Here is a 14,049-nt window from a genome sequence, read left to right on the forward strand (position 1 = left end):
AGTTAACATTATTTTAAATAAAAATTGATAATATTTTGAAAACAAATTATAGAATATACCTAAGTATATATATATTTTTGCAAACAGCAATTACAACCAATTGGAATTATTTGAGGGGTAAAAAAACAAAGCATAATTTATCTGTAATGATATTATTTATAAATACAGTCATATATACACACTTGACATAAGTTCTTCCTATGTGTGAACAATAATTTTCATATTAATTTATCACCCATTTATAAAATGATTTTATTCACCTTTTATTTCCTATATTGAGTTTGAATGTTGTTGTTTTTGGCACGTGTCTTATTGTCAATGATATCCTTGTATCGCGTGACACTGTTGTACCTTTTACATATTTATCAGAACACATGTTTAAGTTTACTACAAAATCATCCAACAAATCTTCACTCACTTCATCAATACTATGTAAATAGTAGCTAAACAACTTATCCTGTAAGACAAGTAAACTTCTTGGTTCCAAGAGAAAAGAGAACACTGGTTTGAATTTAGAACATTCATTAGAAATTGGCTGCAAGAATTTTAATATTGTATGTGAACCTGCAGAGATAGTTGTTATTGTAGGGTAGAATAATGATCCATCTAAATGTGGGAGTATGCCTTGGTCAGGTAAGTATTCATTAACTAGGACATGATTGGGTTTATTTCCATTCATTAAATTTAAACTATGAATTCTTTCATTATATGTTTGCAGCCAATGTGGTATTTCTTCAGCTATCATGCCTTTACTATGAGGAATTCCACCCCAATTCTGTAATCGCCTGTTGGAAAGTTGGGTCCACTTTGGTTTTGGAGATGAGTATATATTTGATAAAATATATTTTTCTTCCTGGGGTGTTATAAACTCTGATACATAATATGCTGTTGGCTCAACCTGTAATTAACAAATTAAATATTGTATACTGATTTAAAGTGGTAATGAAATTAGGCATTACAGTATAAATGTGTACATCCATAATAAATATATAATATATATTATGGTTTTACATTTCAATCTATTTAAAAAATGTATATTTAAAAAGAGCAATTATTATAAAATTAAAAAATTAAAAATTAGATAAGGCTGATAACTATGCGAAGGCAAGATAACTGATAAAAGTATTGTATTAAGGTATAAGGAATTCATTCATGTATTGTATCAAGTTAAAGGTAATTAAAATAAATAATAACTTACAGTGGTTACTTTATAATTTTGTATAGGAAATGTATCGTTTATCATTTTATTTCATCACTAAAATTACAAATGAGTCACAATTATTTTGGTAGTTAAATAATTTGATAATATAAACAACAACGAATTCAAATACGTTTTGAGTTTTTTTTTTAATATATTCCTTACACAATAAAAAATATTATTTGTTCACTCAGAAGTCGGAACCTATTTATAAGATTATCATTTCATTATTATGACAGGTACAAGACAGTTAAAAGTAATATTAACAAATTGACAGTCAGTTGACATTTGACCATGAATCAGGATATACTTAGTCTTAAAATTCATAAATGGTAAAACGAAGGTTTTAATCCAATTTTTTTTAATTCATTTGTGTGTCATTTCCGAATTCAAATCACTTGTAATCCTAGACGTATATATTTCTGGTACATACTTTTTATTAAGTATACAATACCTACTTTTCATGTAAACTTAAAAGTAACGAGATTCTTTTAATACATAGTAGATGCAAAATGAGAATTATCTACATGTGTATGCACCATATTACAAGTTTTTATTATTCTTACTATGATACAAATGTTTCAAAGAAAATTTTGATTTCACCTATTTTTAAACCTAAATAATGTTTAATGATACTACTAATTTAGTAACTTTATTCTTACTTCACGTACGCAAACGATGGGTGTTGTAACACTTGCAATAAGACTGATATTGGCGATAACGTGTAATTGCGAATTTTAACGCAAATTCCAGTTAAAATACCGATTCAATAACTAACTTCCAACGGTGGAGTGTGGCGACTGTTAGGGCCAATAAAAAAGTAAAGTAAAGTAACAGCCTGTAAATTTCCCACTGTTGAGATAAGGCCTCCTCTTCCATCAAGGAAATGGTTTTAGCCAATAATAATTGTATAATAAACATCTTGAAATCAATGATAATGGAAATAGAGTATTTCGTTAAAACACACATATAACATTTATAAATACTTACAGCCATTGGAAATTAAATATTTTGTAGTAATATAGCGCAGTCATTACAAAGTATTAACCTTCTCTAATTTAAATTATATCCATCAGTTATATCTAGCAATTTTCAGGTCTATACGAAGTTTTGTAAATTGAAATGTCTATTTTGATTCGGCTTTTTAATTTAGATTATTCTAAAAGTAATACTACAGTCGACTTGTGCAAAAAATGTAATTAAAGTCTAATGTCCCAAATTTAGATTTTTCTCATTTTTATAAAAAGGGCAGGTGTGATTGCAAAAATAGGTAGGGCATAGATTGCAGATCATGCAATTATCTATAAAAAAATATATCCATGCTTTTGTTATTAGTACCACCATTCCGAATATATCGCGATGGCAAGGAATGAAAATACAAAATAATATACCATGGTCTGTATGCATCATCGGACGGTAGTCGCCAGTCGGTAGGTAAGTAAGAGTAATAGTAAGGAAGACTAGTCAGTGTAGACATTTGATATTTTTTTATAATGATGTATTTATGATGTCCACTTATTCTCAGCACTATGCAAATGATTACAAGCTTTCCATTTTTTTTCGTTTATTTTTACTAGAATCAACACTTTTGAAAACCTTGCTATCAAAGAGGATGACAGCATTTTATTTTAGGCGTTTTGTTATTGTAAATACTGCAGTTTCATTTTATAAGTAAATATAAACTTTATTTTAAAATGTTCAGTATCATTATGCTTATTATAATTTTTTATAATTTATATATTTATCATTCTAAATATTAGCAATTGAACATTTACCTACTTTTTATTTTTTTTAACGAATTATTAAGTAATGACGTTTGCATGAATTCGATGCACCATCGAAACATATACAGCTATCTTTTTGACAGGAACGGACAGGCGATAAAATGTTATTTGTTAATATTTTTTTGTAAATACCTATAAATGAGCGAGCGTATAATGTGATCACGATGGGCGGTTGCATTGGAATAACTAGAAGCAGGAGTGGGCCCATAGAGGAATCTTCGGGAACGGTGTCGCGGCCTAATTCGGGTAGGTCAGCGACTGTCTGTCGCCGTGGAGAGGTGCGAGTGGGGCTGACTAAAGCGGTCTTTGTTTTAGGCGGATTGCGGAAGAACCAGTCACTGTGTCACGAGACGATAAGGTGGAAATCTGATGTGCCGTTAACGGAGGGTCAATTGAGGAGTAAGAGGGATGATTTTTGGGATACTGCTCCGGCGTTCGAGGGTCGTAAAGAGATCTGGGACGCACTACGGGCGGCGGCGGTTGCCGCTGAGGCCATGGACTTTCAGCTCGCGCAAGCTATACTTGACGGTGCTAGTGTTTCTGTGCCAAATGGGTACCTGACAGAGTGCTATGATGAATGGGGGACCAGATATCAGGTAATTTGTCAAGTTTTATTAATTGTTTTGTATTCAAACGTAGAAGTGATAAAATATAATACAGTACAAATGTTTTATTACATGAATAACTCTTAACTTAAAATTCCCTCGTGCCATGCTTCAGAAAGATCACTACTAGATTTAAATTTTGTCTATATCAAATGCAAATAACTCAATTTATACAGTAAGTCCTCTATTTTATACTGTTTATATATAAGTTTATTATAAAAGTATATTTAAAAAAAAATTGTTACTTAAAAATTAATATGTATTATTTTTAGTATATGACTCATACTTAACACTTAAGATTATTTACTTAATAAGCACTACGCAAACAGTTATCTAATGAGTTATTAAGGATTTTGTTATTTATTAATATATTTGTTGCAGTAAGCATTGCTCTGTAATAAAAATGTCTATGTAATATTTTCATTGCAAAGTAAACTATGTACAAATGTTTTAATCAAAAAATACACTATAATTCTGTTTTGGTGGAGCCTTTAAGAATTTTAGAAGGAAACTGGCAAATAGGCCCCCTGGTGTTAACTTAGCACACACTCTATTCCAAACAGTTAGCATTGTTGTGTGAGCAAGGTAGTAAAATTACTGGCAGAACTGGCTTAACACTGTAGACCCCAATTTTTGTTTGTGATGTAAGAAATGGTAAAAATTTCTTCAATGTTAATGGGGGCTGGTGACCACTTACCATTTGTATGTCAGCCAGTGAAATTGCAGTCGCAATGACATCTTAAATCCCAATGTTTGTGGAGCATTGGTGATGTAAGGAATCATAATAAGTTCTTTAATGTCTTTCGCCAGTGATGACCACTTATTTTTGGGGAAAATTTAGCTCACCAAGAATAAGTGTAGTATTTAAAATATTTCATAAAAAAGGCATTTCTTAATGTATAAAATAACAAAAATGTCAATTTTATGTCTGCTGTGTTGCATTTGTGATATTAATCTTTCATTTAAACATTGTGACTGGTCACTGTGCAATGTGAAACTAGCAATTTGAATCCTGACCCCTTTCTTGTTTAACAGCCTGTAATTTGTGCGAGAGTAACAATTATATGAAAATTGAATATACATACATACATTAGTTGAATATATATATACATTGCTGTTGCTCTTTGATTATTCTGTGTATATTTAACATGTAAATTTATTGAATTAATTGCTGAATGACTGTTCTAGGTCCCGATATACTGCCTGTCAGCACCTATAAATATGATGAAAGAGGCGAGCGGACGCGACTCGCCGGCAGAGTGTTCGGAGCCCGTGGAGGGCGGCGTGGCGCTGGCGTTGCGGCTGCGTCTGTCCACCGGCGGACCCGACCTCGACTTGCCCGTCTGCTCGCGACACACTATTGCCCACTGCAAGGCCAAGCTACACGTGAGTCCCCATTCCGTGATACGTCTCTGTCACTTCTGTTTTGTACTTTAATTAGTGTGTCGTTATACAAATTCTTTAAAAACCTTAAATTGATTACTACTCTACTATCCTTACCACACAAAACATTAGTTATTTATCCTATGGAGCGCGTATATACATATAAAAAAAAGCAATTTGCTTTTAGCTCCTATTTCTTAGGTGCTTCAGCAGTACTTGATTAAAATATATTTAATTATAATACAACTCTATTCCACAATACTGTTGCCAATGTAACCACAGGCTCAAGTGACATAATATCTTAGTTCTCATTGTTGGTGCTGCTTGGGCGATGCAAGGAATGATTAAAATTTCTTCAATTCTTTCCAATTTCCAGTTACCATATCCAACTAAAATTTAACATTTCAAGTATTTTTTTTATTTGGCACTGTATCACATAATATTAAAGGTGTAATATATTTTCTGTACCTATTGTAGAAAAAGTACTAAACCCCGCACTTATATTTACATGTTTTAACTGTAAACGAGTTACCGTCTTCACAGGCTCAGGAGAACATCGAGCCGTGGCGGCAGCGCTGGTTCTACGGCGGGAAGCTGCTCGGCGACCGGCTGATGGTGGAGGAGGCGCGCGTGACGCCCGGATACGTCGTGCAGGTCATCGTGGCGCCCGACGACCACGCGCCGCACAGCTAGTCGCGCGGCGGTGAGTGCACACACGCACGCACGCACACGCACGCACGCACACGCACGCACGCACACACACACGCACGCACACACACACGCACTCACACGCACGCATACTCACACGCATGTACACTCACACGCACGCACACTCACACGCACGCACACTCACACTCACACGCACCCACACTCACACGCACGCACACTCACACGCACGCACTCTCGCAATCACGCACACTCACACGCACGCACACTCGCAATCACGCACACTCACACGCACGCACACTCGCAATCACGCACACTCACACGCACGCACACTCGCACGCACGCACACTCTCACGCATGCACACTCACACGTACGCACACTCACACGCACGCACACTCACACGCACGCACACTCACACGCAATCACACTCACACGCACGCACACTCACACGCATGTACACTCACACGCACACATACTCACACGCACGCACACTCGCAATCATGCACACTCACACGCACGCACACTCACACGCACGCACACTCACACGCACGCACACTCACACGCACGCACACTCACACGCACGTACACTCGCAATCACGCACACTCACACGCACGCACACTCGCAATCACGCACACTCACACGTACACATATCCCAACAACGACAAAAACAGCCTATAAATTTCTCACTGCTGGGCTAAGGCCTCCTCTCCCTTTAATGAGAAGGTTGGAATATATCTTACACATAACTATCCAAGGTGGGTTGGTGGAAAAACATGTGGCATAATTTCTATGAAATTAGACACATGTAGGTTTCCTCAGGATGTTTTCCTTCACAGTCAAGCACGAGATGTATTATGAACACAAATTAAGCACATTAATATTATAATAGTGGAATGCCTATGCCTGAATGCATGTGTTTGAACCCACAATCATCAGTTAAGAAGCGCGCGTTCTAACTACAGGGTCATCTCGCCTCTTCGCACACGCACACTCGCAAACATTGAATCAAATCGGAATTGGATTATTACTACTAGCTTACTCACTTATCGGATAAAACATCAATACATATTTAGTATTTTTGTGTTCCATTTTGTAGGGTGAGTGAGGGCCGATGTATAGGTACAAGGAACATAGTATCTTCTTTCCCAAAGTTATCGCGCATTTGTTATTTGAGGGATTATTATTATTTAGTGATGATTGATCAGTACCTTTGTCTATGGACAGTTGTGACCTCCAACTAACAGGTCGATTTAACAAAAAAAAATCACGCATGTACTTGTACACTTCACTTAAATTTTACATTTTAATTCCATAACCTAGTTATATAAAAATATGTATTCATATTCCAATAGAAATATATTTGTTTTCAGAAATATCAAACCAGGAAGTAACACAGTGATGATACCGTGGTCACGACCGACACAGCCGAGACTGGCTCTGATATTCTAAATGTACCCTAACCATAGTCACTATGAGAAGGATCTTTAACGGAATACGTAGAAGTCATGATTTGTCCTTTACGAAAATTTAAATCGCTGGATTTAACCGCTTTTTTAAACAGTAGATTTAAACAGTTTCCTAAAACAGTTATATATGATATATATCAATAAGAGATCATATATTATTCTTGTGCTTTATAAGACAAATTACTAAAGATACAGATAAAAGAAAATTATTACTACATTATTATTTATAATCTTATATATATAATTTGATCATGTCCGTCCGTATGCCACTGCCTCGTTTCGCTAAACATAGCTATACTTAGTTTTTTTTTTGTCCAAAATTGTATATAAAAGTAATTAGTAATTAATTACCGTCGCTCGATTTTTTTTTAGTCCACTTCGAAGCTTAAACAATCAATAAACAAATAAATATTGTATAAGTACGATTATTAGAATTTATCTCGTCTAAAATCTGTCAAATTGAGATACAAGTTAATATAATGTTACCAGTACAATTATTAAATAAAAACTTTTTAATTATTACCTTAAATAATATAAATTCGCAGCGAGAATATTTCTAGCGATTTAAATTGTTCGTCTGAAGGTAAACCTGCATAAAATACACAATGGAATTTAAATTAAAATTAATAATGTGAAAAAAAAAATATCTACAATGATATCAGAAATATGTTTCATACTTAGGGTACTAAAGTAAATAAAGGACCTAAATCGTATTTGTAGTGTTTGTAGAGCTATTACTGTCGCCGAACTGTAAATATAGTGAAGCTAAAATAAGGGTATTTGATAAAAAACGATGTACGCTTTCGTAACATGCGCATGCGTGCATGAAGCAAAGACAAAACATGTAATTAATGTAATTTCTACTTATCCCTATTCGAAGCCTATTGCAAATCAAATAGATTTATTTCAATTGATTATAAATATTAATAAGAAATGCTTGACTAACTGAATCGAAACGTATCCGATTTTCTTTTGTTTATTTTTTTAATATCTATTTATTTAAAATTTCTAAACGAGTAATCTAAGATCTGAAAATATGTGAAGATTACTATGACTGTCAAATATATCTTATTTACAAATAGGTTGATGAATTTAAAAATATGCAAAGGGCGCACGTTCTCATAACTAAAAATATTATCTGTGTTGTTGCACGTTCTGTGTGTCACCGTCATTTTTGTGGTAAATATTATTGTCCAATAACTAATTTATTGGAATTTATTTTAAACGACTTTCCCATTTTAAATAAACTGTATTTATTAAAACAATATTTATGACATATATTTTTCAACGTCAACTTAGTCAAGAAATGTTTTGTGTATATAATTAAAACAATAAAACCAAAACATATTAAAATAAAAAAGTACGAATAATACTACTATGTATCAAATTATTTGTACTAATATTGATATCGGGTAGTGTCTGCCTAATATCTATTTTGACACAACTAATTTCATAGGACTATGATTAGAAAATGACAAGACATTTATTCGTTGATTTATAGCTTTTCACATCTGAAAGTAATATTATTTTGCATCGACCAATTTTCATATTTAATGTAATTAATATCCTGCATTATTATTTCGTTTGCACTTTTATAAATTAAAAAAGAAAATCCTTAAAAAAGAGCAAGATCTTATCCACCAATAGGAAAGTACAACGGTCATGCGTCAAATATAAAAGGACCATATTGGTTGATTTCATCGTCGAATGAATTTTTTCGAACCAATATTAGGGATATATTATTTACTAAACAAATAATATTTGTTTTTAAATCCATTAAAATCTATTTTATGTCTATAATAATTTAGCTTGTTTTGTCTATAAGTGTCGATATTGCTTTACTCTGCATTATGTAATGTAAATTTTAAAATATACCATAAAACTGTTGCTATATTGAACATTAATTAATTAAACAGATTATAGGTACCATAAAAATATAGATGAATTATTTAAATATCTTGATTTTAAACGGCAATATCTTTGAATACTTAATTTTCTTAACTTCTTGTGTTCAAAGCTATTACAACTCACTGCCATATTTGTAATTGAATAAGTATCTTTTATTGTTTATGAAAGTATCAGATTGGTTTCTATAAATTTGAATTGTCATTAGGCAATTTTGTATTTCTTAAAAATATATCAAATACATATTGTGTTACCATAAATATATAAAAAATATTGCTTATTACATTATTCTTAAATGGTCAATAGCTTCGATATAACTCATTTGCTTTTGTATGTATGCCCCAAGACTGACCATCTTTTATTTATGTGATAGATCATACCGAGTTTCATAATATTCTGTCCAGTGATTAGCTTGTGTGCTTAATTAATATCAAATTTAACTTTACTCGGCGATTCTGAAAACAAATGATAGTATGATTATATGAGATCATATGATACTATGATTATGTGAGATGATGATGGTTGCCTATCAGTGCTGTTGGAATTGACTGATTCATGCTTGCATATATTTTATAATTAGGTGACCGTACTAGAAAGGTATACATTTAAGGAATTGTAACGCGTTTAACTTTCGGGACCTATGACAGATATATATCGCGCTTGAGCGATTTGAATTCGACCTTGAAATTACTGCCATCGCATCCAAAGAAATAATCCTATGAAATAAAAAAGCCAGTTCGTTATTACTTGACCGTAAATTATTAGGGACATATATATTTTAACATTTTTTAGTTCATACGGCGACCAATATCAGTAATATGTGTGAATTTTAATGATTATTTTTCTTAAATATGATCGCTGTATATTGATTTAGTATGACTGATGTTACTTCAAGACGTGTGATAGCTTTATGATTATTTTAATTATTTAAAATTCTGCCAGGTGTGACGTTCAAAAATAGCATATCATCAACGAAATTATATCGTTAAATAAATATATTATTTTGAAATTAAAGGTATATAATAAAATCTGTCTTGTGCCTTTTATATTTAATTTAAATATGTGAATTATTTCTAACAACTGAAAGTATGACGCGCTTATTAATTGTTAATAATCTCAAATTATATTATCTAGGTTCCAATTTTAAATATAAATTAAGTTTGACGTTGCAAATTCCAAATATCACATATTTAAAATGTTACAGTAAATTAAAAAATTAATAATTAATTATATATAAATATTATGTATTAAAAAGGCCATTATTATTTTCTATATACAATGATATCACTATTGTAAAGTCTAGATTATAAATGTAAGATTATTATAATTTAAAATACTTAGTGCTAACAGGCTAGCTTAGAAAATATATATCTGTGTTAACATAAAAATGAGGCTTAATTTAATAAATAATCTGTAATTTATTTATAAACAACACTTGGTTACCATAGATAACAAAAGATTATATTCATTAATATCAAATATAGATAAAATATAATACAACATTTGGGTACATCTTAACAATTTTCTGTCTCTTCATATTGGTTTCCATTATTGATATTTAACATGTCTATGTAATTACATAGATTTATTGAAATGATAATAATATATGAAAGTTACGTCGAGAAAATGCATTTCCTTTCAAGACTTAGGAATTACTGTATGGTGCTATGAGGTTAATTTCTCTCATTACCTATGTTATGAATTATTAAATAATATAAAGTATAAAAAATTTCAGTGTAATTTACTAAAAAAAAAAAAACTATATTTTAATTCTTATAGTATATTTAATGAAACAAACATTTAAGATCTGTAAACATTTTTTTTTATATAATTATGCATCTGTTTTAAGTTTCATAGCCAATACATTGTAAAAAAAAACAAACATTTTTCCAATTATGACGTTTTATTATTTGTTATCACGAAAAGTTTATTATATATGTATTTGGCATACATATATAAAGTAAATTTAATTATTTTCGTTTTAATATAAAACTACATAAGTTTTTAATTATATGTTGTGAGTTTCAAAAGCATTTAAATTTTTTGTAAGTGATATATTAGGTTGTACGTTCTACGTATCGAGAGGTTTTACTGACTTAGATTTGAATTTACGTTTTACATCACACGTTCTAAAATAATTAATGAAATGTGTCTTACTTCATATGATTGATGCTAAGTGTTAAGGGAATATTTTTCTTATCATTTATTATTATAAATGTTACTATAGCTTAAAAGACTTGCTGCCCATATTCGTAAACTCATCCTCGAATCGGCACTTATTCATTTTGTTGCAATTAATTTTATTCATGAGGTGTATGTATTCTAGATTCAAATAACATCTAACCGATTTAACATTGTTCGATGGCTAATTTTATTTCAATGTTCTATTCAAAATAAATAATTCAATTAATTGATATTTTCATAAAGTTTTTGTAGCACTGCTTTCTCTTTTTAAGTAGGTATACTAAGCGTAGTGCTGAAGCGCTACGGCGTTACAAGAGGTTCGCTAGTAGCTGTCATCTTGTTCCAAGTTGAAATACTATTCAGGCAGTGAGTCTTTAATGAATCTTTAATGCATCGGGCTACCAATCGCAAATTAATGTGCTTAACAAGTTACAAATTTAAAGCTGGCGACTGTTATATTGCTACCAAAAAAATCGTAATGTACTTTGTAAGGACGTAGTGTTCAATCGTAGGAAATTTTCGTTTGGATTCAACATATCGTTTGCATAGAAGAGCAATAATTTAGATATAACATACAAATTCGAAGCGTTACGTGTAGTAGCATCAAACAAATCATTCGAAACTCGTGCTTGCCGCTTTTGGCTCGGTTCTCCAAATAATGAATGAACATTGAAACATATGTCACTGCGTTCGTTTCATGTTAATCGTCAGCTTATAGTTGTATCGTGCGATATATTGAAAAATAATGTTACCTGAAATTTGTATCGCCTTAAAAAAGTAAAAACGACACCTCGGCCACCAATTTACTCTGTGCCCGCTATAGGTAAACAGCAACACCAACGTCCCATGTGTACATTATACTTATAAGTACTTGTAAATATGCAAGAATATTAAAAAAAATCTAGTTCTATTCGCGCTCAATTTGATAAACGGAACTGAAATTAATTTCAGGCCATATATTTCTCGACTGGTTCATATTGCAACTTGTTTTGACATATAATTTGTAACTATACTGATTTTGTGAATAACAAATACGGGTACAATCCAAAATTTGCTATATTTCGCTGTAAAAGGGCCTTAATATCAATAATATACTTAATTGTGCTCGATATCTAAATCTCAGTATTTATAAGTGTATATAATATTATTATTTAAAAAAATAATAATAACTTAAGTCACTCATTGGATTGATCACATTATATTTTTATTAATAATAATCATAATTAGTTATGATCTGCGAAAGGTTGTAACCCACTGTTCGTCATTTCAAAGGAGTTTTTATATATTAATATATATTTTTTAATTAATTCAATTTCATCTGTTCAAAAACCATCATGTTGCGCTCTTTTTTATTTTTATCTTCACTCAATTGAAGAGCAACAGATAATTATGAAATAAACTTTTTTTTTTAATCATCAAAATCAACCTATTTAGCTGAGTTTACGTACCTAATCTCTATATACATATATAAGGTAATATTGTAAAATAATTATTTTTCAACGTTTAAATGAGGGCGTTTGTTAGAAAAATTGTTTGCAGTATGGACAACATATATAAAAAATATATATTGTTGGTTTTTTAGACTTCTACTGTTCGTTGCATTTATTAAAGAATGCGTTTTCTTTCGATATTTGTTAAACTTTAAGATAAATGATTGGATGCCTGTATTTTATAAGTCTGTAGATAGATACGTATTATATGATATATTATATAATTAATTAAATAACAAATTCACGTTAATCGTAACCATGTTGTATATTTTGGATTGAAATTAACTTGTTTCATTATATTCGTGAATCGTGATCGAATTCGGACAAAAGATGGCGCTGTTTAGACGATAGATGATACATTTTATAGTTAGTGTGATTAACGGACAATAAATTGAATTTTTTTCAGCATATCATACATAATATTATTTTATAAAGTAATTATCTTTAATAGAAGGGTCGATACCCGCTTCATTTATACAACACAAGTTCGGCCTTAACAAATAAAGTAGCGCCATCTCTTGACGAATTCGGAATTCGTGTTTAATTTAAATTATTACCATTTCTGTCACACCGTATTGAAATTTTGAAATGTTTGAACACCCATATTACATTATCAAGCATGTTCGCAACTAATATTAATTTATGTTATTACGTTTGTTCGGTGTGACGGAAGTGATCGGAATGCGACTGCGTTTTGTAAATAAACAACTGTAGAGTGTGTAAGCAATATTAGAATTTTAAATTTTCAAATAAAAACCACTTTGTGAATAACTTTATATGATGTTTTATTTTTACCTTTTGGTGTTTGTAATGATACTGCGAGGAATCTGTCAAAATTGTACCTATCGATCATTTTCTAGTCATGAACTTAAAGAACTATTGACGTTGGTATACACTTTGATACAATATATTTAATTTGTTTGATCATTAAACCATAGACAACTATGGGCTGGGTGCGCGATGACAGCGCCAACTAGCGGTTACAAATACGGTGGCCTCCGAAATGTCAAATGCCCGGCTGTCATTACGAAGAGTTATTTACAATTTTAATTAAATATTGTAATTTACATTTACTCCAATAAATATTCTAAATCTATATAAAGTAAGTCTTTTTTATTTTTTGTCTAAAATGGCACAATCAATAGATTTCGCTTAGTACATTACGGATCATGGCTGTCATCATGAGAAGTAAATAAAAAAATAAGAAAATTTCATTGAATAACGCATTTCATGTAAATAGCAGACGATTATTTATGAGTGATTGTGCTCTCAATAATCCATCCTTTTATGGATTTTCAGTTAAACATGGCCAAATTAATCATAAAAACTGGATTCCGACCAATCGCACACGACATCATTTTCCAAC

The 14,049-nt window shown here is 31.3% G+C and overlaps 2 protein-coding genes across 2 annotated transcripts; one reads left to right on the forward strand and one right to left on the reverse strand.

Annotated features, from left to right (window-relative positions):
• Positions 1-96: 96 nt before the first annotated feature.
• On the reverse strand, positions 97-1,430 carry LOC124543607 (alpha-ketoglutarate-dependent dioxygenase alkB homolog 6). Its single transcript, XM_047121856.1, has 2 exons — positions 1,199-1,430; positions 97-898 (listed from the first exon to the last, which is right to left on the reverse strand). The coding sequence occupies exons 1-2, from the start codon at positions 1,241-1,243 to the stop codon at positions 257-259; spliced, it is 687 nt and encodes a 228-aa protein (XP_046977812.1). The 5' UTR covers positions 1,244-1,430; the 3' UTR covers positions 97-256.
• A 1,614-nt stretch (positions 1,431-3,044) lies between these two features.
• On the forward strand, positions 3,045-7,292 carry LOC124543792 (ubiquitin domain-containing protein 2). The gene is made up of 5 exons (XM_047122096.1): positions 3,045-3,228; positions 3,298-3,578; positions 4,776-4,973; positions 5,514-5,673; positions 7,009-7,292. The coding sequence occupies exons 1-4, from the start codon at positions 3,147-3,149 to the stop codon at positions 5,661-5,663; spliced, it is 711 nt and encodes a 236-aa protein (XP_046978052.1). The 5' UTR covers positions 3,045-3,146; the 3' UTR covers positions 5,664-5,673; positions 7,009-7,292.
• Positions 7,293-14,049: the final 6,757 nt, after the last annotated feature.

Source organism: Vanessa cardui, chromosome 3 (assembly GCF_905220365.1).
Source record: "Vanessa cardui chromosome 3, ilVanCard2.1, whole genome shotgun sequence".
Lineage (NCBI taxonomy): Eukaryota > Metazoa > Arthropoda > Insecta > Lepidoptera > Nymphalidae > Vanessa > Vanessa cardui.

Coding starts and splice junctions, on each gene's coding strand:
- LOC124543607 (XM_047121856.1), bottom strand. CDS start 1,243: ATGATAAACGATACATTTCCTATACAAAATTATAAAGTAACCACT. Junction 899..1,198: donor AAAATTATAAAGTAACCACT/GTAAGTTATTAT, acceptor TGTTAATTACAG/GTTGAGCCAACAGCATATTA.
- LOC124543792 (XM_047122096.1), top strand. CDS start 3,147: ATGGGCGGTTGCATTGGAATAACTAGAAGCAGGAGTGGGCCCATAGAG. Junction 3,229..3,297: donor GGTGTCGCGGCCTAATTCGG/GTAGGTCAGCGA, acceptor TCTTTGTTTTAG/GCGGATTGCGGAAGAACCAG. Junction 3,579..4,775: donor AATGGGGGACCAGATATCAG/GTAATTTGTCAA, acceptor TGACTGTTCTAG/GTCCCGATATACTGCCTGTC.